Source organism: Coregonus lavaretus, assembly GCF_964263955.1.
Source record: "Coregonus lavaretus genome assembly, chromosome: 26".
NCBI classification, from domain to species: domain Eukaryota; kingdom Metazoa; phylum Chordata; class Actinopteri; order Salmoniformes; family Salmonidae; genus Coregonus; species Coregonus lavaretus.
In genome coordinates, this window is record NC_140013.1 from 15609206 (window position 1) to 15630856 (window position 21651).

The 21651-nt window shown below is 44.9% G+C and overlaps 1 protein-coding gene across 1 annotated transcript in view; it reads left to right on the forward strand.

Annotated features, from left to right (window-relative positions):
- The window catches only part of LOC311101914 (uncharacterized protein), a gene marked incomplete at its 5' end in the record, with an annotated part of 95681 nt that overhangs the window by 28689 nt on the left and 45341 nt on the right, over positions 1–21651 (forward strand). Inside the window, 1 exon segment of the mRNA XM_084143157.1 lies at positions 13997–14119. Within this exon segment, the coding sequence (XP_083999283.1) occupies positions 13997–14119 (123 nt within the window).

Genomic DNA, 21651 nt, shown 5'->3' on the forward strand with positions numbered 1-21651 from the left:
TACTCAAACTGTGTAGGAACACTAGTATTATTCATATCATGACTGGGCCTGGGAAGAGCTACTGGTGTTTGTCATCCTTCGGTCCATAACTCTTCACATAGATCTGCTGCATATGCTTCCGTTTATTTGATGAGTGCTTCATCTCCCGAGGGTGACAGTTGTGTGATGATGCTTATGTACAAAGGCAAGCCCAGCACTCAGTTTTCATCCTTCAACTCATTTGTCCAGCGCTCAGAGAAAACAAATACAGTTTTATGAACTCCATAAAAAATGAAAGAAGCAAAATATGTGCACAGTAAGGAGCCCGGCAAACAACCAGCATCCTGTAAATCTTATTCAAACATATAGTCTGTGAAAATCCTTATTATATTAGGGCACAATTCCATGTCCTACACTACGGCACAGAGAGAGACCATGGAGACAGTGGCTATGGAGAGAAGAAGGCCACATTTACTAACTAAACAGTCGTCTTTAATGCCACAATCCTTGATCTGTTTTTCAGTCAAACCGCTGCCATCCTGACAGAACTGACAGTCCTTGAGAAAAACATGAACAGTAGTAAATATTGCATATTGCCCTTTTAAGGCAACGCTTCACATCTGTGTCGTCCATCCTCCATTTGATGTGTTTTTATTTCTCAAAATGTTATTTGTTTCACGGCGCAGCTAGAGGAGTACTCATGTCAAATGGATTGATTCTGCTTGAGTGACCATATGTTCTACACCAGATTTAAGTGCACCAGTAATTCAAAGCTTATTGAGCACAACACATTCCGCAGTGTTCTCATTTTCAATAGTGCATTTTCATTCATGACATCACCTCCTTGCTAGTCTCTCTCGAAAAACATAAAATTGTTATGACTGTCGAAACAGAATTCACCACAACACCCTGATATGGCATTCTCCGCTTCTACTGACAGAAACTTCTACATTCTACTTTTGTCTCCCCCTGAACTGGCAATTGATTGTTGGAGCTCTCTATGCATTTCCCCATGCTGGAAATTAATTTGGCTTTCTGGCTTCATATAGTTTTAAAAACAGTTAATATTGATAACAGACATTAGAATATCTAGACATTGGAATCAGTAAGAAGAGCTCTGCAATCCTCCTGCATTTCATAGAGTTGGAGGTGGGGGCTAGCCCTCCTAACAAGACTATATGACAGACTGGTGGATGGGTGGAAGGGAAGGGGGTGGATGGATGGAGGGTCACTCCGAACATATGGGGCTGAAACTGAGCTTTAAGTGATTTGCAGTGGGAAAGGATCACTAAGCCATTGTAAAGTAAAAGCCCCCAGGGTAGTGAAAGTTCATTGAGTTTTATTATCGTTTCTATATCCTTGTGGGCTAGTTTTTTATTTCAAAAGCTTTACATTGACACTGATGGCAGGATTGGTGGGAAAATGAGAATATCTATTGAGACCAAAAGAGAAGAAAAAACTAAACAAGAAAGAAGTCAGAATTTCTGTTAATGAATTTATTAGTTGGTTGACTACAATGATATTGAAAGTAAGCAGGTTTTCATTGACCTAGGTTATTTGACAAAAGCAATGTCGGGGAAAAAAATATTTGCGACATGTGTAATGGAAATGGCAGATATACAGTTGAAGTCAGAAGTTTACATACACTTAGGTTGGAATCATTAAAACTCGTTTTTCAACCACTCCACAAATTTATTGTTAACAAACTATAGTTTTGGCAAGTCGGTTAGGACATCTACCTTGTGCATGACACAAGTACATTTTCCAACAATCGTTTACAGACATATTATTTCACTTATAATTCGCTGTATCACAAATCCAGTGGGTCAGAAGTTTACATACACTAAGTTACCTGTGCCTTTAAACAGCTTGGAAAATTCCAGAAAATGATGTCATGGCTTTAGAAGCTTCTGATAGGCTAATTAACATCATGTGAGTCAATTGGAGGTGTACCTGTGGATGTATTTCAAGGCCTACCTTCAAACTCAGTGCCTCTTTGCTTGACATCATGGGAAAATCTAAATAAATAAGCCAAGAAAAAAAAAAAATTATAGACCTCCACAAGTCTGGTTCATCCTTGGGAGCAATTTCCAAATGCCTGAAGGTACCACGTTCATCTGTTCAAACAATAGTACGCAAGTATAAACACCATGGGACCACGCTGCCATCATACCGCTCAGGAAGGAGACACATTCTGTCTCCTAGAGATGAACGTACTTTGGTACGAAAAGTGCAAATAAATTCCAGAACAACAGCAAAGGACCTTGTGAAGATGCTGGATGAAACAGGTACAAAAGTATCTATATCTACAGTAAAACGAGTCCTATATCGACATAACCTGAAAGGCTGCTTAGCAAGGACGAAGCCACTGCTCCAAAACCAGCATAAAAAAGCCAGACTACGGTTTCAACTGCACATTGGGACAAAGATCGTACTTTTTGGAGAAATGTCCTCTGGTCTGACGAAACAAAAATAGAACTGTTTGGTCATAATGACCATTGTTATGTTGGGAGGAAAAAGGGGCAGGCTTGCAAGCCGAAGAACACCATCCCAACGTGACACACGGGTGTGGCAGCATCATGCTGTAGGGGTGCTTTGCTGCAGGAGGCACTGGTGCACTTCACAAAATAGATGGCATCATGAGGAAGGAAAATTATGTGGATATATTGAAGCAACATCTCAAGACATCAGTCAGGAAGTTAAAGCTTGGTCGCAAATGGGTCTTCCAAATGGACAATGACCCCAAGCATACTTCCAAAGTTGTGGCAAAATGGCTTAAGGACAACAAAGTCAAGGTATTGGAGTTGCAATCACAAAGCCCTGACCTCAATCCTATAGAACATTTGTGGGCAGAACTGAAAAAGCGTGTGCGAGCAAGGAGGCCTACAAACCTGACTCAGTTACACCAGCTCTGTCAGGAGGAATGGGCCAAAATTCACCCAACTTATTGTGGGAAGCTTGTGGAAGGTTACCCGAAACGTTTGACCCAAGTTAAACAATTTAAAGGCAATGCTACCAAATACTAATTGAGTGTATGTAAACTTCTGACCCACTGGGAATGTGATTAAATAAATAAAAGCTGAAATAAATCATTCTCTCAAATATTATTCTGACATTTCACATTCTTAAAATAAAGTGGTGATCCTAACTGACCTATTACAGGGAATTTTCACTAGGATTAAATGTCAGGAATTGTGAAAAACTGAGTTTAAATGTATTTGGCTAAGGTGTATGTAAACTTCCGACTTCAACTGTAGGAGACATTTTCGAAAGATCGACAACATTTGTATCTGTTTGACAGGGATGGATTAATCTTTTGTTTAAACTTTATTGTGACAAATGATGATGGAAACTGTGTTTTTTTTCGAGTAAATGATGATTGACAAATATATTTGATGTCATGCTTACTGCTTGCAAAATATATTTTTTTCAACTATAAAAATTATATTTATTTGCAGGGACTTTCAAGAATGCCTGAATTGATTCGCCTTGCTTTTCTGGTTGGCTGGCAAGTTTCACCATCCAATTATTTCAGATCTACAGGAGTGCAAGTTTCACAATGGCACGGACCGTGGCGTTATGTTGGCACATGAGAATTATTAGAATATGGCAAAAATGTGTCAATTATTGTGTTCTAGCCATGCTGGCTTTCACAGGCTACCTGGGACATGAAACAGATACAGTACCAGTCAAAACTTTAGACACACCTACTCATTCAAGGGTTTTTCTTTATTTTTACTATTTTTTACATTGTAGAATAATAGTGAAGACATCACAACTATGAAATAACACATAGGGAATCATGTAGTAACCAATTTTTTTTTAAACAAATCAAAATATATGTTATATTTGAGATTCTTCAAATAGCCACCCTTTGCCTTGATGACAGCTTTGCACACTCTTGGCATTCTCTCAACCAGCTTCACCTTTTCCAACAGTCTTGAAGGAGTTCCCACATATGCTGAGCACTTGTTGGCTGCTTTTCCTTCACTCTGCCGTCCGACTCATCCCAAACCATCTCAATTCGGTTGAGGTCGGGGGATTGTGGAGGCCAGGTCACCTGATGCAGCACTCCATCACTCTCTTTCTTGGTAAAATAGCCCTTACACAGCCTGGAGGTGTGTTGGGTCATTGTCCTGTTGAAAAACAAATGATAGTCCCACTAAGCCCAAACTAGATGGGATGGCGTATCACTGCAGAATGCTGTGGTAGCCATGCTGGTTAAGTATGCCTTGAATTCTAAATAAATCACAGACAGAGTCACCAGCAAAGCACCCCCACGCCGGTTTGAACCAAACTTCTCAAATTTGGACTCCAGACAAAAGGACACATTTCCACCTGTCTAATGTCCATTGCTCATGTTTCTTGGCCCAAGCAGGTCTCTTCTTATTATTGGTGTCCTTTAGTAGTGGTTTCTTTGCAGCAATTCGACCATGAAGGCCTGATTTACACAGTCCCCTCTGAACAGTTGATGTTGAGATGTGTCTGTTACTTGAACTCTGTGAAGCATTTATTTGGGCTACAATTTCTGAGGTGCAGTTAACTCTAATAAACTAATCCTCTGCAGCAGAGGTAACTCTGGGCCTTCCATTCCTGTGGCGGTCCTCATGAGAGCCAGTTTCATCATAGCACTTAATGGTTTTTGCGACTGCACTTGAAGAAACTTTAAAAGTTATTGAAATGTTCCATATTGACATGTCTTAAAGTAATGATGGATTGTCATTTCTCTTTGCTTATTTGAGCTGTTCTTGCCATAATATGGACTTGGTATTTTACCAAATAGGGCTATCTTCTGTATACCCCCCTACCTTGTCACAACACAACTGATTGGCTCAAACGCATTAAGAAGGAAAGAAATTACACAAATTAACTTTTAAGATGGCATACCTGTTAATTGAAATGCATTCCAGGTGACTACCTCATGAAGCTGGTTGAGAGAATGCCAAGAGTGTGCAAAGCTGTCATCAAGGCAAAGGGTGGCTATTTGAAGATTCTCAAATATAAAATATATTTGTATTTGTTTAACACTTTTTGGGTTACTACATGATTCCATATGTGTTATTTCATAGTTTTGATGTCTTCACTATTATTCTACAATGTAAAAAATAGTAAAAATAAATGAATAAATTTGAACGAGTAGGTGTGTCCAAACTTTTGACTGGTAGTGTAGGTGGGAGGGCATACAGGCGGTCACTAATTTATTAATGCACAATTTGCCTAAATGGGTAATGGAAACACTTCAACCATTACATTTTTATTTGACAGTGTAGGTTTTTGCAAAAAATTATAAATATTTAGTTGTGATGTCATTACATCCAGCTGTTTTTAACGACACAAGATAGTTAAATGGGAACGCGCCCTAGCAGGAATTTGTCACATCTATTTTCTATATGCAAACTTTCTAAATGTCGACAAAAAAATCACTGGACAACTTAATGGAAACATAGCTACTGTCTCTCTCTGACAGAATTCTGTCTGGGATTCTTGTTTATCAAGCGGATGTTTGAGTTATGAAATATCAGATTACTATGCTTGCGCCTTTCATAATTTATCATTGCAACAAACAATCTGTCAAAAATGGTGGTCCTCTGTAGCTCAGCTGGTAGAGCCCGGCGCTTGTAACGCCAAGGTAGTGGGTTCGATCCCCGGGACCACCCATACACAAAAATGTATGCACGCATGACTGTAAGTTGCTTTGGATAAAAGCGTCTGCTAAATGGCATATTATTATTATAAAAATTGTGTTTGTTTTTGATTAGTAGTTCTCGGGGAAAATAACGACGCCATTGCCTAATCATATCAGAATACTTCTTATTTCACTTTGTATTTCCTTTTCTACTCTCTCTAGAAAAAAGGCTGTATCTATAGGATGTGTTAGAAATCAGATATTGCTATGACAACTGATCAATATTTTCCCCTTAGTCTCCAGACTACATATGTCGAACAAACTGTTACAAATGAAATGTGGGAACTCAATACATACAGTGTGCAGGAAATCCAATTCATTCCTCTCTGAGGTTCAAATTCCAGCTATTCAGAGGAGTTGAAAAATAAAATAAAGTATGGGAATCGGTTCTGTCCTCCGAGTTTTGAGACCTACAGGTTTCCATAGAGCTGCACATCAGTGGTCCACTGCGTGAAGAGAGACTTAACAGGCTAGGATTCAGCAGCACAGGACCTGATTTATCTGGTGCTCTTGCACTTCAAACAGGTCAGTCTTCTGGGGGAAGGAAGAGAGATGTTCCTGGGTGGAGGGGGGAAGGATTTGGGGGGAGGACCGGGCCAGCAATGGCAATAACACTTAATGAGATTAGCAGGAGGGAGTTCTCGGAGGGCCTGTGGTCTATGTAAGACCATCAGAGCACCGGAGTGTTGTTCCACCGGCTGTCTGTTCTGTTCCAGGACGTGATGGGAAGCTGTAATCACCATTTGTCAGAGAACTATCAGGGGAGAAACACTTTCCATTTATTACAGGTTTATACATGGACTTGTTCCATCGACGTGAAAGCACAAGCGCATCCAAATTGTATGATGGTGTCCCTGACGTGAGAGAGAGGAGATAGTTTGTGTGTGTTTTTCCTCAACAAGTGGAGTTACCTTTGCTATCTGTCAGAAGACACTGTGGCTACAGCCAGGCTCATACTGTCGTTAGAAACAGCTCTTGCATCAGGGAGACAGTCTTGTGTGTTTCTTTATCTGTCTCCATACAGAACTGTTCTAGAAACTCCATCACCTCCTCAAATGGCCCTAACCGGTGTGGGTCAGTCCGTCCTTCAGTTCTTCAGTTAGCGGCTGATTAATGATCCAGAGCAGGGATGGGAAACTGGCGGCCCGTGGGTTTTGTAAACCCGTGGATCAACCCAGTGCAGTGGAGGTCAGGGAGGTGGACAGTGAGCTGGGAGGGGAGGTCAAGGTTAATGTAGAGGAAGGACTCCCAGGTGTAAGAGACCCAGGAGAGTTGAGGGGTTCAGGGAGTGGGTTTATTGTAGGCCCACCTGGTCACAGGATGCTTTATGGTTGGTGGATGTCAAGGATGATAAATGGGATGTTGTATTTCAAGCAGGACTGAAGCATGTTTGGTAGGTGTTATGGCATTCAGACCTGTTAGTCCCCTAGACTCTGGATGTACTGTATTGTCTCAATGGAGACCTACTTATCTTAACAGTATATATGTAAACACACACACACACACACACACAGTATGACCTCCGCATGGTCCAAGGGGGCTTCAGAGGGAGTATGTCACCTGTATAGTGTTGACAAAAGTGTAGCAAATTAGGCTGGGAAGAAGGGATGAGCTGAGTGCCAAAAGGAATATTGCCCTTATGTTGCCTTAACGTTGCCCTCTGGCACCAACCCAGGCCACATGGCATCCATAAGTAAAACCCTCCACACTCTGATGTCATATGACTCGTGATTACCTGGCCTGGTCCGACCCTTAGGGGAAAACAGATGGCCGTTGTCAGGGGATACAGGCACTGATGTGACACCCAGCTCCATGAAGCAGTGCAGCCTGCTGGCCACCTACTTTGACTACGCCATCTCATCAGCCGACTGGAAATGTCAAGGATAACTATGCTTTATGTCCCATAAAGGGTTAATTTATATTGATCAAGTTCAAGGACCCAGATGTAGGACCTGTATCATGGCCATATTAATTAACTAATATGTTAAACAACCCAACTGGATATTAACTTGACTCACGCCACTCTGCCTCATACATGTAATAATGCAACACTTCAGCCCTTATACACTAACACTTCACACCTTACATCTCACTCATAGTATTAACCATATCCTCAGCTGTCATTGTAATTATCAACTTTCTTCTCATTGTGTCTTTGATTGACACCTTTTACCTTGACATTTGTCTTGCATAAACAGTATCTTATACAGCCATTCCCATCATGTGATTTTAACTGAACAGCTACCAACTGTTTGCTTGTGTGGTCTTGGATCAGCTTGTTCAGATCCAAATACTTCACCACACTAATAGACTGCCTCAAAGCAAATTGTTTCATGTGTACTCTATGGAGTCATTCATAATACAATATATGAATGGGAATGTATTTTTCTTAGCACTTAATATGGGTGTTTTTTTAAGAGTTCGCCCTCCTGAGTATCATTCAGTCCAACACTATTTGAAAATGATACCATGATTTACGAGGCCTTGCGGCACATAGCTCTGATTACATTAACCAATGTGTTGATATTGGATTTAACTAACAGCTGCTTGTTTTGCTGACCTCTTTCAAAAACTCACTTTCTGGTCCAGAGGAATCAGACTGATAATTACTGTACTATAAATCTGAGGTAGACTTAAATAAAAGCTACAATAGCTACATAGACAGACATTTTTGGCTGCACACTTCTTTGAATTCTTCAAATTGATCTATAGATGCTCAAACTATCAAGAAAATGTCAGCTGCAACTGTTGATATGCAACGAATTGTATTTGTCGCATGCTTCGTAAACAACAGGTGTAGACTAATATTGAAATGCTTACTTATGGGCCCTTCCCAACAATGCAGAGAGAAATCATAGAAAAATAACACGAGGAATAAATACACAATTAGTAATGATAACTTGGCTATATACACGGGGTACCAGTACCGATGTGCAGGGGTACGAGGTAATTGAGGTAGATACACTACATGACCAAAAGTATGTGGACACCTGCTCGTCGAACATCTCATTCCAAAATCATGGGCATTAATATGGAGTTGGTCCCACCTTTGCTGCTATATCAGCCTCCACTCTTCTGGGAACTCTTTCCACTAGATGTTGGAACATTGCTGTGGGGACTTGCTTCCATTCAGGCACAAGAGCATTGGTGAGGACGGGCACTGATGTTGGACGATTAGCCCTGGCTCGCAGTCGGCGTTCCAATTCATCACAAAGGTGTCTGATGGGGTTGAGGTCAGGGCTGTATGCAGGACAGTCAAGTTCTTCCACACCGATCTCGACAAACCATTTCTGTATGGACCTCGCTTCTGTATGGACGTCTGCACAAGAACGAACAGTTATTGTACAGACGTTGCTTCCAGAGGAAGTTTGGAACTCGGTAGTGAGTGTTGCAACCGAGGACAGATGATTTTTACGCGCTATGCAGCACTTGGCGGTCCCGTTCTGTGAGCTTGTGTGACCTACCACTTCACGGCTGAGCCGTTGTTGCTCCTAGACGTTTCCACTTCACAATAACACCACTTACAGTTGACCGGGGCAGCTCTAGCAGGGCAGAAATTTGACTAACTGACTTGTTGGAAAGGTGGCCTCCTATGACGGTGCCACGTTGAAAGTCACTGAGCTCTTCAGTAAGGCCATTCTACTGCCAATGTTTGTCTATTGAGATTGCATGGTGGTGTGCTCGATTTTATACACCTGTCAGCAACGGGTGTGGCCGAAATAGCTGAATCCACTAATTTGAAGGGGTGTCCACATACTTTTGTATATATAGTGTATGTCAAATAGGTAGGGATGAAGTGACTAGGCAATAGAATAGATAATAAACGGGCCTCCCGAGTGGCGCAGCGGTCTAAGGCACTGCTTCACTCAGGTTATTTACCATTGAAAAAAAAATGTCTGTTCCGGTGTACTTAACTGGGTGTGTCTCCCATATGCATCAATAGAAGCTGGGCCTGGTCTACTTAGTTCATTGACTGTTATTGAACCAGCGAATAGGGTGTCTCACTTCCTCTTCCGTCTCTGCTATTACTAGTCACCACTTCCTGCTTGAGACAATGGATAACTTCCTGAGTTCTTGCCTACCACTGATGTCCTCTCTCATAGTCCTCTCCTCTCTCCCAGCAGCAGCACATGCTAATTGAGCATGTAAGACATCTGCCAACTAGATTATTCCTTCTCCTGGCTCTTGGAGAATAATGATTAATGGGGACCTGTTATTGAGAGCTCATTAGTGTCTGCAGTCCCAATGGGAACAAAGTGGGCATCTCTGGAGGATGGGGTCATGGGGTCAGAGGCTGATGTGACCTCCCAATGAGTTAATGAAAAGAGCAGGGAAGCTGGGCAGGGCTCCTCACATAACGCTTGCTGAGGAAGAATGTGGTGAACCAACATTGGGTTGAGCAGTGTGTGTTGAGCACTGTGTGTGTTGAGGTAGTGCGTGTTGAGGTAGTGCGTGTTGAGGTAGTGCGTGTTGAGGTAGTGTGTGTTGAAGTAGTGTGTGTAGAGGTAGTGTAGAGCAGTGTGTTGACTGGTATGTGTTGAGCAGTGTGTGTTGAGGTGGTGTATAGGGCAGCGTTGGGGTGGGAGGTCCTACTACTACTACTTTCACTCTCAAATGTTGAGCTCCAAATCTACCACTAGCAACCCCTATCCATAGACATCTCAAGTACATCTGAAAAGATCGGATCGTTTGAAGGAATAGCTCCACCTTTCCTCTTACCCCTTGGATACACCTATCCAATCCTCTCAGATCTAGTTCCAAGGGGTAGAGTCTAGGGGTCGATCAGGTTCTGGTGAGGTGGTGTAGGGCAGGGTTGAAGTAGGAATGGTAACAAGGGTACCTTTTCCTTTTATTCTCTCTCTCTCTCTCTCCCAAGTGACCCTGCTTGTCCTTAGAAACCAAGTGTGGGTGTGGCCTGGGATGACAATATGGCGACCCATCCTTGGTTTCTGAGGCCGTGCAGTCATACACATTTACAACCCGTCCAAGAGCTGTTGGGTAATATTTTTGTGTTATGCAATAGCAATGTTTATTTACATGTAGAAAAATGCATGTGAAAGCATTGATAAACTGACTTCAGAATAGAGATCAGCCCACCAACAGGGATACAACATTCCTGTCATAGTCAGTACTACCCAGTCAAACACACTTCCTGCACATCTCATCCATTACGTGTTTGTAAGCAATGTTTCTCAGGTGCTGCTCAGACATGACCTAATTCCAGCAGTGGAAAATAGTCCTGATGAGTTTCACATTGCCAGCCACACTCTTTGAAAAAAGACGTGAACGATTTCATTCATTTTTAGGAGCCAAGATGAACAGACGTGTTTCAGCAACAGCCTTAATCAGTGTTAGTTGGTTTTAGGCTATATTATGAACTTCTAACCTTGCAGCAAAGACACTGCTTCTATCCAAATAATTCAGAGTTGAGCACACCAGTCCTTAATTCTATGCAGTAAAGGCACTCTCAACCCATAAGGGATTGTTACATATGGTCTCTGCTGGGTTAGTCAAAAGAACATATTTTGGTCCCTCTATCCTTCTGCCCCCATCTCTCTCACTGCTGTTTTCTCTCCATCCGTATGTCCCTTCTGCTTCTCTTTATCTCTCCCTCCCTCTATTTCTCTCACTGTCTTGTTTCCTCTTCCTTCCTGTCCCTCTCTCCCCCTCTGCCTGTACCGGTGACTCAGTTCCATTATCCGTCTCTGTCTGTCTATGTCTAGCTACAGTCTGTCTGCTGCTCTCACCTGCTACTGATTACAGTTAACGGCTGTGCTGCTGTGTGTCTTCTGTATGGCGGCCTATAATATTTGTGCAATGATAATGACATGGCCAGCTACCAAACTCTGACAGGACCGACAACACTTCGTAGGGACATAGAACACAATTTGCTGTTTGATAGATAGTGTCTCTGTACAGCAGCACAGGGGCTCTGGTGGCTGTGTGTGTGCATGTGTGTGTGTGTGTGTGCACGGGTGTGTGTGTGTGTTGTTCTATCGGAGTTGGAGGAGCTGTATCATTCTAATGTCTGTTTGGAATTCCTGTACAGTTTGTCTTGTTGGATGGATGTTTTCCCTCCGCGCTAGGCCAGAGAGGTTCTGGAACATTGTCAGTGTGTGTGTCTGCACGTGTGTGTGAGCATGCACGTGTGTGTGTGAAAACTCACTGAGCACTTCAACAGGAGCAGATTGGCAAGCTCTCAGCCTGCTTATCTTTTATTGCCAAAGGCACATTCATGTTTTTAGAGCATTTGTATGTCTTTCAGTGCTCTCTGTTGTATTAGTCGTTTTTTTGCTGTGTGTTCTTTAGATTCCCTTTGCATAAGCTTTAGAAGTTCAAAAGGGAATTAAAAGGAGACTTCCTTATTGTCAACGTCTCAGCTGCAAGGCCTAAACAAACATTAATGACCATAATTATTATACGGTTACGGTAATAATGTGGTGTGCTTCCTGCTTTCCTCAGATAGGAAAGAGAAGAGCCACGGGCAGCGATGTGGTTAGGGAGTTAAGACTGTGCTCAGTAGTTATCTGTGTTCCAACATACACAGTGTTGCTACTGGGAGACCCTGATTTGTCATGTGGTCTCAATCTACACAAACAAAAAAGAGCCAAATGGTTGTAACACCCTGCTAACTCAGAGCTGGCTCCACTCCTTATTCTCTCTCTCTCTCTCTCTCTCTCTCTCTCTCTCTCTCTCTCTCTCTCTCTCTCTCTCTCTCTCTCTCTCTCTCTCTCTCTCTCTCTCTCTCTCTCTCTCTCTCTCTCTCTCTCTCTCTCTCTCTCTCTCTCTCTCTCTCTCTCTCTCTCTCTCTCTCTCTCTCTCTCTCTCTCTCTCTGTCTTTCTCCTCTCTTTACCTCTCTCTCTCTAGCCACGAGTTCACAGTAAATCATTAGCAAACAGACAGGGACAGAATGTCAAACGTCTTCCTCCACCATAAGATATGACCCACCAGAGGAACACTTCTCATAGGATGCTGTCAGGATTGGCCAGCGTGTGTGTGTGTGTGTGTATGTGTATGTATGTGTGTGTGTGTGTGTGTGTGTGTGTGTGTGTGTGTGTCTGTGTGCGTGTGTATGTGTGCTTGTGTATGTGTGTGTGACTGAGATTGCCTTGACAGGCATTAGCGACTTCTCACACCTCTGTCACACTTTCCGGTACTGACTGACAACAAGCTGTTGTCCCAATACACCTCATCTACAGGGACTTCAAACCACACAGAGTTTGATCAGCACACAGAAGACAACGACCTCTTGTTTGTCCCCATAGTGAGCCATGGTGGAACTCAGATCCATCTAACAACGGCTGGAGTGATTAAGCTAGAAAGCTTAAATGCTACTCCATATGCAAGTGAGGAAACAAACTATGACATTGTGCAAACATTTAACATTACTCTATGCACATTTGGGTTTGAAATGGAGCAAGCTCAAATATCTGAATGAGAAAATAACTCTCACACATGTTGATCATATTAGCTGTATATTGTGTTGAATTATATATCTTTTAAAGACATTCCTCACTGGTGATGCACAAGCTGATAGGAGTCATTATACCAGCACCAAGGAGCCTGAAGTATCAATGCAAGAGAACATGGGTAAACAACCAGGCAGCAACAAGCTGGAAACCATTAAAAAATATAAACAATAATTATAGAAAGCGAGAGAAGGAGAAGAGCATGAAAACAGTTGTCATGCCTGACTGACTCAGTCAACATCGTAATTGAATTGGAAATGCCTGTTTACATTCACATGCATGTAATGTAATTTAATGTAATGTAATGACCACAATGTAAGTACACGCATCTGTCTGTGGAGTGATGAAAAGAGTGCATTTGGTTTAACCTGTTTTACACTGGACATACAGTAAGTGACTCTGAACCTCAAAACATGAGTTTGCCAGGCTCTTCCTAACCAAAGCGTATGGCATATGTAAGCTATATTATGTAGCTAGCTAGCTTCCCCTGTTCCTTATACCTAGCTTCCAGCTACATTGGCCCCAGCAGATGAACAACAGGACTGAGGTTAGGACATGGTTTAGTTTTCTCTCTAGAAACAGAGTCATTAAAGCACTACTGGGTCTGTATTATAGATGACCCTTTGTTGGACAGCTGGGACGTCTACAAAGTGAGGGGAAGAAAATGGACTCACTGAAAGTTTGGAGAGACTTCCTTTATGCTTGAGAGAGAAATGTCTTACAAGACAGAGGGGAATGATTCAACCAAAGAAGGAGAAGCTCCAAAGCTCCACAGTTTACAATGGATTTGGGTTCAGTTTTGCTGACAGTGCAGTTTGTAGGCTGTGAATACTGAGGTTCTGTCTTTCCTTCTTTCCCCAGATGTCAACGAGTGCTTGACTGCTAACGGCGGCTGTGAGGGACATTGCTGCAACACCATTGGAAGCTTCTACTGCAAATGCCCCGAGGGCAGTCGACTGGGCCCGGACGGAAAGGCCTGTCAGGGTGAGAAAGAGGGCAAGCTGGGTCTCCTGGGTGTGTGTGGTGTGTGTGTGTGTGTGTGTGGGGGGGGGGGGGGGGGGATCAGGCATAGGTCATCCACAAATGTCCTCTTGCAGGCTCTTCTAGGCTCTTCAGACAGAGACACATGGAGAGACAGAGACACAAAAAAGCTTAGCAGACCACACACACACAGGGAACACAATCAGTACAGGCAATTCGTAAAATCAAAACCCTGCCTATTTGTTCTGACAGAAACATGCTGAGTTAGCTGAGTTGTCTGAATTAGCTGACAGTACTAAGGCCCAGTTGCTCTGAGGGGGTGCAGGTGTCAACAGGTGCCCCTAGCCTTTGACCCCTGACACGGGGTGAGGGTTTGAGCACTGTACACCAGTGAAGAGATAAACTGAAGACATCTCAGAAATGGTGTGGGAGTCTGTAGGAGCCATGTTCCAGGGCTAGTGTGCTCTGTAACAGCTTTCAAGGGCAAATAACAGATCCTTTTTGATTCTGGAACAGAGCATGCTAGGGCTAAATGTTTCCGTCTGCGACCCTCCACATAGGATGGTGTTAATCCTCGGAGAGTGGAGGGTGGGAGTTGAAAGGTGGGGGATGGGCGGACACCTCCCCAAACAGCTGTCAGGAGGCCATTGAGACAGAAGTGCGTGTCAGCCTCTCACGCAGACCAAGCCTCTTCTGCTCAGGTCAAGACTGTCACACAATAACATTCAGACAACATTCAACCCCCAACCCAACTCCCAGTCTCAGCCTCACGTCTGAATGAAAGATGTCCTTTGTTTCCTGCTGAAATCCTCTCACACGGCGAACCTTAAGTATGTTACCCTCCAAACCTTCGCTGCATCTATTACTATTCAGGTATTGAGAAACGTCCACTAAAGAAAGAAGCCTGTCTTTTGAAAAAAAGAACAGGGTTTAGAACGATAGTTTCGGATTTTCTTCCTGAATATGTCATCCACCACAGGGGATGCTGGAAAATCCTTTATCCTCACTCAGCGAGGCAGCGGATTGGTCTAAATGGATTGGCATGTGGTTTTTCAGCCCTTCAACCTGATCACATTAATCTATGTGCCGGTTATGAAAAGGCTCCTTATACGGCAGACAGCCCTCCTCTTTGACCCCCCTTAGCCTCTTCTAGTGGATGTTACCTAATTAAAGTAGCATTTAGTTCATTATGAGGAGAGGGGCATTCCCACGAGCTGAGACTGCTGTGTTGAATAGAAATTGCCCTTAAACCCAGATCTGGAATCAGATTACCTTAGACCCAATCATAAGATTAACCATTAGGGGGGTGAAAATATGTCTGACTCTGTATCAGTGCTACTGTCATTACCAGTAGTAGCCTGCAGTGTAAAGCCCATATGGACTAGGGATTAGCAGAAACCAGGAAGTAGTTGAAACAGCTCGACTCTGATGTGTTCTCCAGATGGGTAGTAAACATTGACTTTCCTTGGAGAAGCACTCAGGCATGTTGTCTCCTCATCATGCCTCTGCTCCCTGTAACATGGAACAACATGGGACATGTGCCTAGATGTACCACATGTTAATGGTTCTGGAATGGTCTTAAACACTCAGGTCTGCTGCATAGTGGACAACCTGTGTATAAAGAGTGTCAGTGGTGAATCGTCATTACTAGGGCCAGAGGAATTCCTGATCACATGGCCTGACCAGGAAGAACTCTGTACTCCAATTTTAGGGCTATAAGTAGGGCCCATTAGTTTTTCCTAACCAGGTCACGTGGTCAGAACATACTCCTGGTCCTAGTCATTACAGTTAACAGCAAAGCGCTGTACGAGAACGTCCACTGATGAATCAAATGTGTGTCCAATTGGTGATTCAATATTAATGGTTGATTTAATTTCATCAAAATGGTGTGTTAGTCTATAAAGGGGTCAGAAACATTGTGTTCCTAAAACAGTCTTTTGCGAAGTCATCACTTCCATCACCAAGCCAACCTTCTTATTGCATCAGCGACCAACTATGCTTCACAGAGATTGATGTCAAACAAAAATGAACTTCAGTGCCGAAACCTTTTTACTGCATCCCTAAGTGTGACATGGTCATGAGTCATGACAAGCATCCCTATAACTTGGGCCTTAACACTCTCCTCTGGAACACCCATGAAAACACTGCATCCCAAATGGCATTCTATTCTCTATTTAGTGCACCACTTTTGACGAGGGCCCATAGGGCTCTCGTCAAAAGTAGTGCACTATGAAAGGAATTGGGTGTCATTCATGACGCAGACACTGTAACACACATATTAGTCTCCAAATGAATGTGGCCTGTGTGGGTTCATGTCTGTTAGAGTGCTCAAGTCACAAATGTTGTCTAAAGGTTTGTGTATTATTCCATCATTATAAAGCATTTCTTCAAACTCCATCAAAAACACCTCATTGTCCATCAATGCCCATACAGGGAATTGAATGGCACAACCTTTTCCTATCAAAAAGGATTTGTTTGTCACGACTTCCGCCGAGGCTGCCTCCCCTCCTTGTTCAGGCAGGTTTCGGCGTTCGGCGTCACCGGCTTACTAGCTACTGCCGATCCATTTATCATCACTCCATTTGTCTTGTCTTCAATCACACACACCTGGTCCTTATTATTATTATTATTTTATTTTTTTAATGTTCACCTTTATTTAACCAGGTAAACCAGTTGAGAACAAGTTCTCATTTACAACTGCGACCTGGCCAAGATAAAGCAAAGCAGTGCGGTAAAAACAACAACAACACAGAGTTACATATGGAATAAACAAAACGTACAGTCAATAACACAATAGAAAATCTATATACAGTGTGTGCAAATGTAGTAAGTTATGGAGGTAAGGCAATAAATAGGCCATAGTGCAAAATAATTACAATTATAATTTAGTATTAACACTGGAGTGATATATGTGCAGAAGATGATGTGCAAATAGAGATACTGGGGTGCAAATTAGCAAAAATAAATAACAATATGGGGATGAGGTAGTTGGGTGGTGTCACGATCGTCTTCAAAAGGAGTAGACCAATACGCAGCGTGTTGAGCGAACATGATTGACTTTATTATATTAAAGTGCAAAAACCAAAACAATAGACGATTCGTAAAGTCCACAGTAACAATGACCGTAAAGGAACAAAAACCCACCAACACAAGGTGAACACAGACAGTTTAAATATGGCTCCCAATCAGAGATAACGAGCCGACAGCTGACACTCGTTACCTCCGATTGGGAGTCATTTGACCAAACAAGGAAAACACAACCAATGACAACCCAACCAAACAAAACACAACCAAAACGAACACACCCTGGCTCAAAATACAAAGTCCCGGAGCCAGAGCGTGACAGTACCCCCCCCTAAAGGCGCGGACTGCGACCGCGCCTCAAAACCCCAAATAGGGGAGGGCTGGGTGGGTGTTGCTCCTCGGAGGCGGCTCCGGCTCCGGGCTTGACCACCACCCTACTTCAATCCCCCCGTAATGGCCCCGATCCGATCTGACCCAGCTGGCTGGATCAGGACTGACGACGCGCACCCCTGGCTTAGCGCGTGAGGCAGGAACGGACCGGACCTGGCTGACGATACGTACCCTAGGCTTGGTGCGTGGAGCCGGAACGGACCTCACCAGGCTGACGACTCGCATCCCTGGCTTGGTGCGAGTAGCAGGAATGGGCTGGACCAGGCTGACGACTCGCACCCTTGGCTTGGTGCGAGTAGCAGGAACAGGCTGGACCAGGCTGACGACTCGCACCCTTGGCTTGGTGCGAGTAGCAGGAACGGGCTGGACCAGGCCGACGACTCGCATCCCTGGTTTGGTGCGAGTTGCAGGAACGGGCTGGACCAAGCTGACGACTCGCACCCCTGGCTTGGTGCGAGTAGCAGGAATGGGTTGGACCAGGCTGGCGACTCGCACCCCTGGTTTGGTGCGAGTGGCAGGAACAGGCCGGGTCGGGCTGGCGACGCACCCCGTAGGCTCTGTGCGTGGAGCAGGGACAGGCCGGGCTGGGCTGGCGACGCACACCGTAGGTTTGGTGCGTGGAGCAGGAACAGGCCGGGCAGGGCTGGCGACGCACACCGTAGACTTGGTGCGTGGAGCAGGAACAGGCCGGGCTGGGCTGTCGACGCACACCGTAGGCTTTGTGCGTGGAGCAGGAACAGGCCGGGCTGGGCTGGCGACGCACACCGTAGGCTTTGTGCGTGGAGCAGGAACAGGCCGGGCTGGGCTGGCGACGCACACCGTAGGCTTTGTGCGTGGAGCAGGAACAGGCCGGGCTGGGCTGGCGACGCACACCGTAGGCTTTGTGCGTGGAGCAGGAACAGGCCGGGCAGGGCTGTCGACGCACACCGTAGACTTGGTGCGTGGAGCAGGAACAGGCCGGGCAGGGCTGTCGACGCACACCGTAGACTTGGTGCGTGGAGCAGGAACAGGCCGGGCAGGGCTGTCGACACACACCGTAGACTTGGTGCGAGGAGCAGGAACGGGCCGGGCAGGGCTGGCGACGCACACCGTAGGTTTGGTGCGTGGAGCAGGGACAGGCCGGACCGTACTGGGAACACACACCACTGGCTTTAAACGGGGATCAGGAACGGGCCGGACCGGACTGGCAATCCACCTCAGTCCCTCTCGCCGTGCCTCTACGACTTCCTTCCCTCCTCTCGCCAATGGCTCCCGTAACCCGGTGGCCTTCTCTCCTCTTCTCCTATTTCGCCCTGTGGCAGCCTCCTGCTGCCCAGTCGCCCATGCCGTGTGCCCCCCCCTAAAAAATTATTGGGGGTGCCTCTCCTCCGTCCGACGATGGCACTGCTGACGCCGCTGCTCCTCTCTCGCCAGGGCCTTGATCCTACCCCAAGGTCCCTTGCCCCCGAGCATGTCCTCCCAGGACCACACTTTGCCCACCTGGGCCATCGCCAGCCTCTCTATCTCCTTTCCCGGCGCTTCCTCCCATGTCCAGTCTGCCTCCGTCTGGACACGCTGCTTGGTCGTTGTAGGGTGGGTTTTTCTGTCACGATCGTCTTCAAAAGGAGTAGACCAATACGCAGCGTGTTGAGCGAACATGATTGACTTTATTATATTAAAGTGCAAAAACCAAAACAATAGACGATTCGTAAAGTCCACAGTAACAATGACCGTAAAGGAACAAAAACCCACCAACACAAGGTGAACACAGACAGTTTAAATATGGCTCCCAATCAGAGATAACGAGCCGACAGCTGACACTCGTTACCTCCGATTGGGAGTCATTTGACCAAACAAGGAAAACACAACCAATGACAACCCAACCAAACAAAACACAACCAAAACGAACACACCCTGGCTCAAAATACAAAGTCCCGGAGCCAGAGCGTTACAGGTGGGCTAATTACAGATGGGCTGTGTACAGGTGCAGTGATCGGTAGGCTGCTCTGACAACTGATGCTTAAAAATAGTGAGGGAGATAAGTGTCTCCAGCTTCAGAGATTTTTGCAGTTCATTCCAGTCATTTGCAGCAGAGAACTGGAAGGAATGGCGACCAAAGGTGGTGTTGGCTTTGGGGATGACCAGTGAGATATACCTGCTGTAACGCATACTACGGGTGGGTGTTGCTATGGTGACCAATGAGCTAAGATAAGGCGGGGATTTGCCTAGAAGTGATTTATAGATGACCTGGAGCCAGTGGGTTTGGCGACGAATATGTAGTGAGGGCCAGCCAACGAGAGCGTACAGGTCACAATGGTGGGTAGTATATGGGGCTTTGGTGACAAAACGGATGGCACTGTGATAGACTACATCCAATTTGCTGAGTAGAGTGTTGGAAGCTATTTTGTAAATGACATCGCCGAAGTCAAGGATCGGTAGGATAGTCCGTTTTACGAGGGCATGTTTAGCAGCATGAGTGAAGGAGGCTTTGTTGCGAAATAGGAAGCCGATTCTAGATTTAACTTTGGATTGGAGATGCGTAATGTGAGTCTGGAAGGAGAGTTTACGGTCTAACCAGACACCTAGGTATTTGTAGTTGTCCACATATTCTAAGTCAGACCCGCCGAGAGTAGTGATTCTAGTCGGGCAGGCGGGTGCAAGCAGCGTTCGATTGAAGAGCATGCATTTAGCTTTACTAGCGTTTAAGAGCAGTTGGAGGCCACGGAAGGAGTGTTGTATGGCATTGAAGCTCGTTTGGAGGTTTGTTAACACAGTGTCCAATGAAGGGCCAGATGTATACAAAATGGTGTCGTCTGCGTAGAGGTGGATCTGAGAGTCACCAGCAGCAAGAGTGACATCATTGATATACACAGAGAATAGAGTCGGCCCGAGAATTGAACCCTGTGGCACCCCCATAGAGACTGCCAGAGGTCCAGACAACAGGCCCTCCGATTTGACACATTGAACTCTATCTGAGAAGTAGTTGGTGAACCAGGCGAGGCAGTCATTTGAGAAACCAAGGCTATTTAGTCTGCCAATAAGAATGCGGTGATTGACAGAGTCAAAACCCTTGGCCAGGTCAATGAAGACGGCTGCACAGTACTGTCTATCGATCACGGTTATTATATCGTTTAGGACCTTGAGCGTGGCTGAGGTACACCCATGACCAGCTCGGAAACCAGATTGCATAGCGGAGAAGGTACGGTGGGATTTGAAATGGTCGGTGATCTGTTTGTTAATTTGGCTTTCAAATACTTTCGAAAGGCAGGGCAGGATGGATATAGGCCTGTAACAGTTTGGATCTAGAGTGTCACCCCCTTTGAAGAGGGGGATGACCGCGGCAGCTTTCCAATCTCTGGGGATCTCAGATGATACGAAAGAGAGGTTGAACAGGCTGGTAATAGGGGTTGCGACAATTTCGGCGGGTCATTTTAGAAAGAAAGGGTCCAGATTGTCTAGCCAAGCTGATTTGTAGGGGTCCAGATTTTGCAGCTCTTTCAGAACATCAGCTATCTGAATTTGGGTGAAGGAGAAGCGGGTGGGCATGGGCAAGTTGCAGCGGAGGGTGCAGAACTGGTAGCCAGGGTAGGGGTAGCCAGGTGGAAAGCATGGCCAGCTGTAGCAAAATGCTTGTTGACATTTTCGATTATCGTAGATTTATCGGTAGTGACAGTGTTTCTTAGCCTCAGTGCGGTGGGCAGCTGGGAGGAGGTGCTCTTATTCTCCATGGACTTTACAGTGTCCCAAAACTTTTTGGAGTTAGTGCTACAGGATGCAAGTTTCTGTTTGAAAAAGTTAGCCTTTGCTTTCCTAACTGATTGTGTATATTGGTTCCTGACTTCCCTGAAAAGTTGCATATTCCCTCATTAGTCATTGTATAAGTGTTCCCTCTGCTTCCTTGTCTGTGTGGGTGATTGTTTATTGTGGAGGTTAGTGAAGCTCGGCGGAGCCCGTGTATTTTGTATCGATGGGAGTATTTTCCTGTGTGCCTTGTATTTTCCAGTGCGCCTGTTTTGTGCCCTGGAGTGGGTTTGACGCATTTCTGCGTAAACCTGTATTTTGCGGATTAAAGCCTGTTATTCTGTGATTTACCCTCCTGCGACTGACTCCTTCAACACCACCTCATCACATTGTTCTGCAGC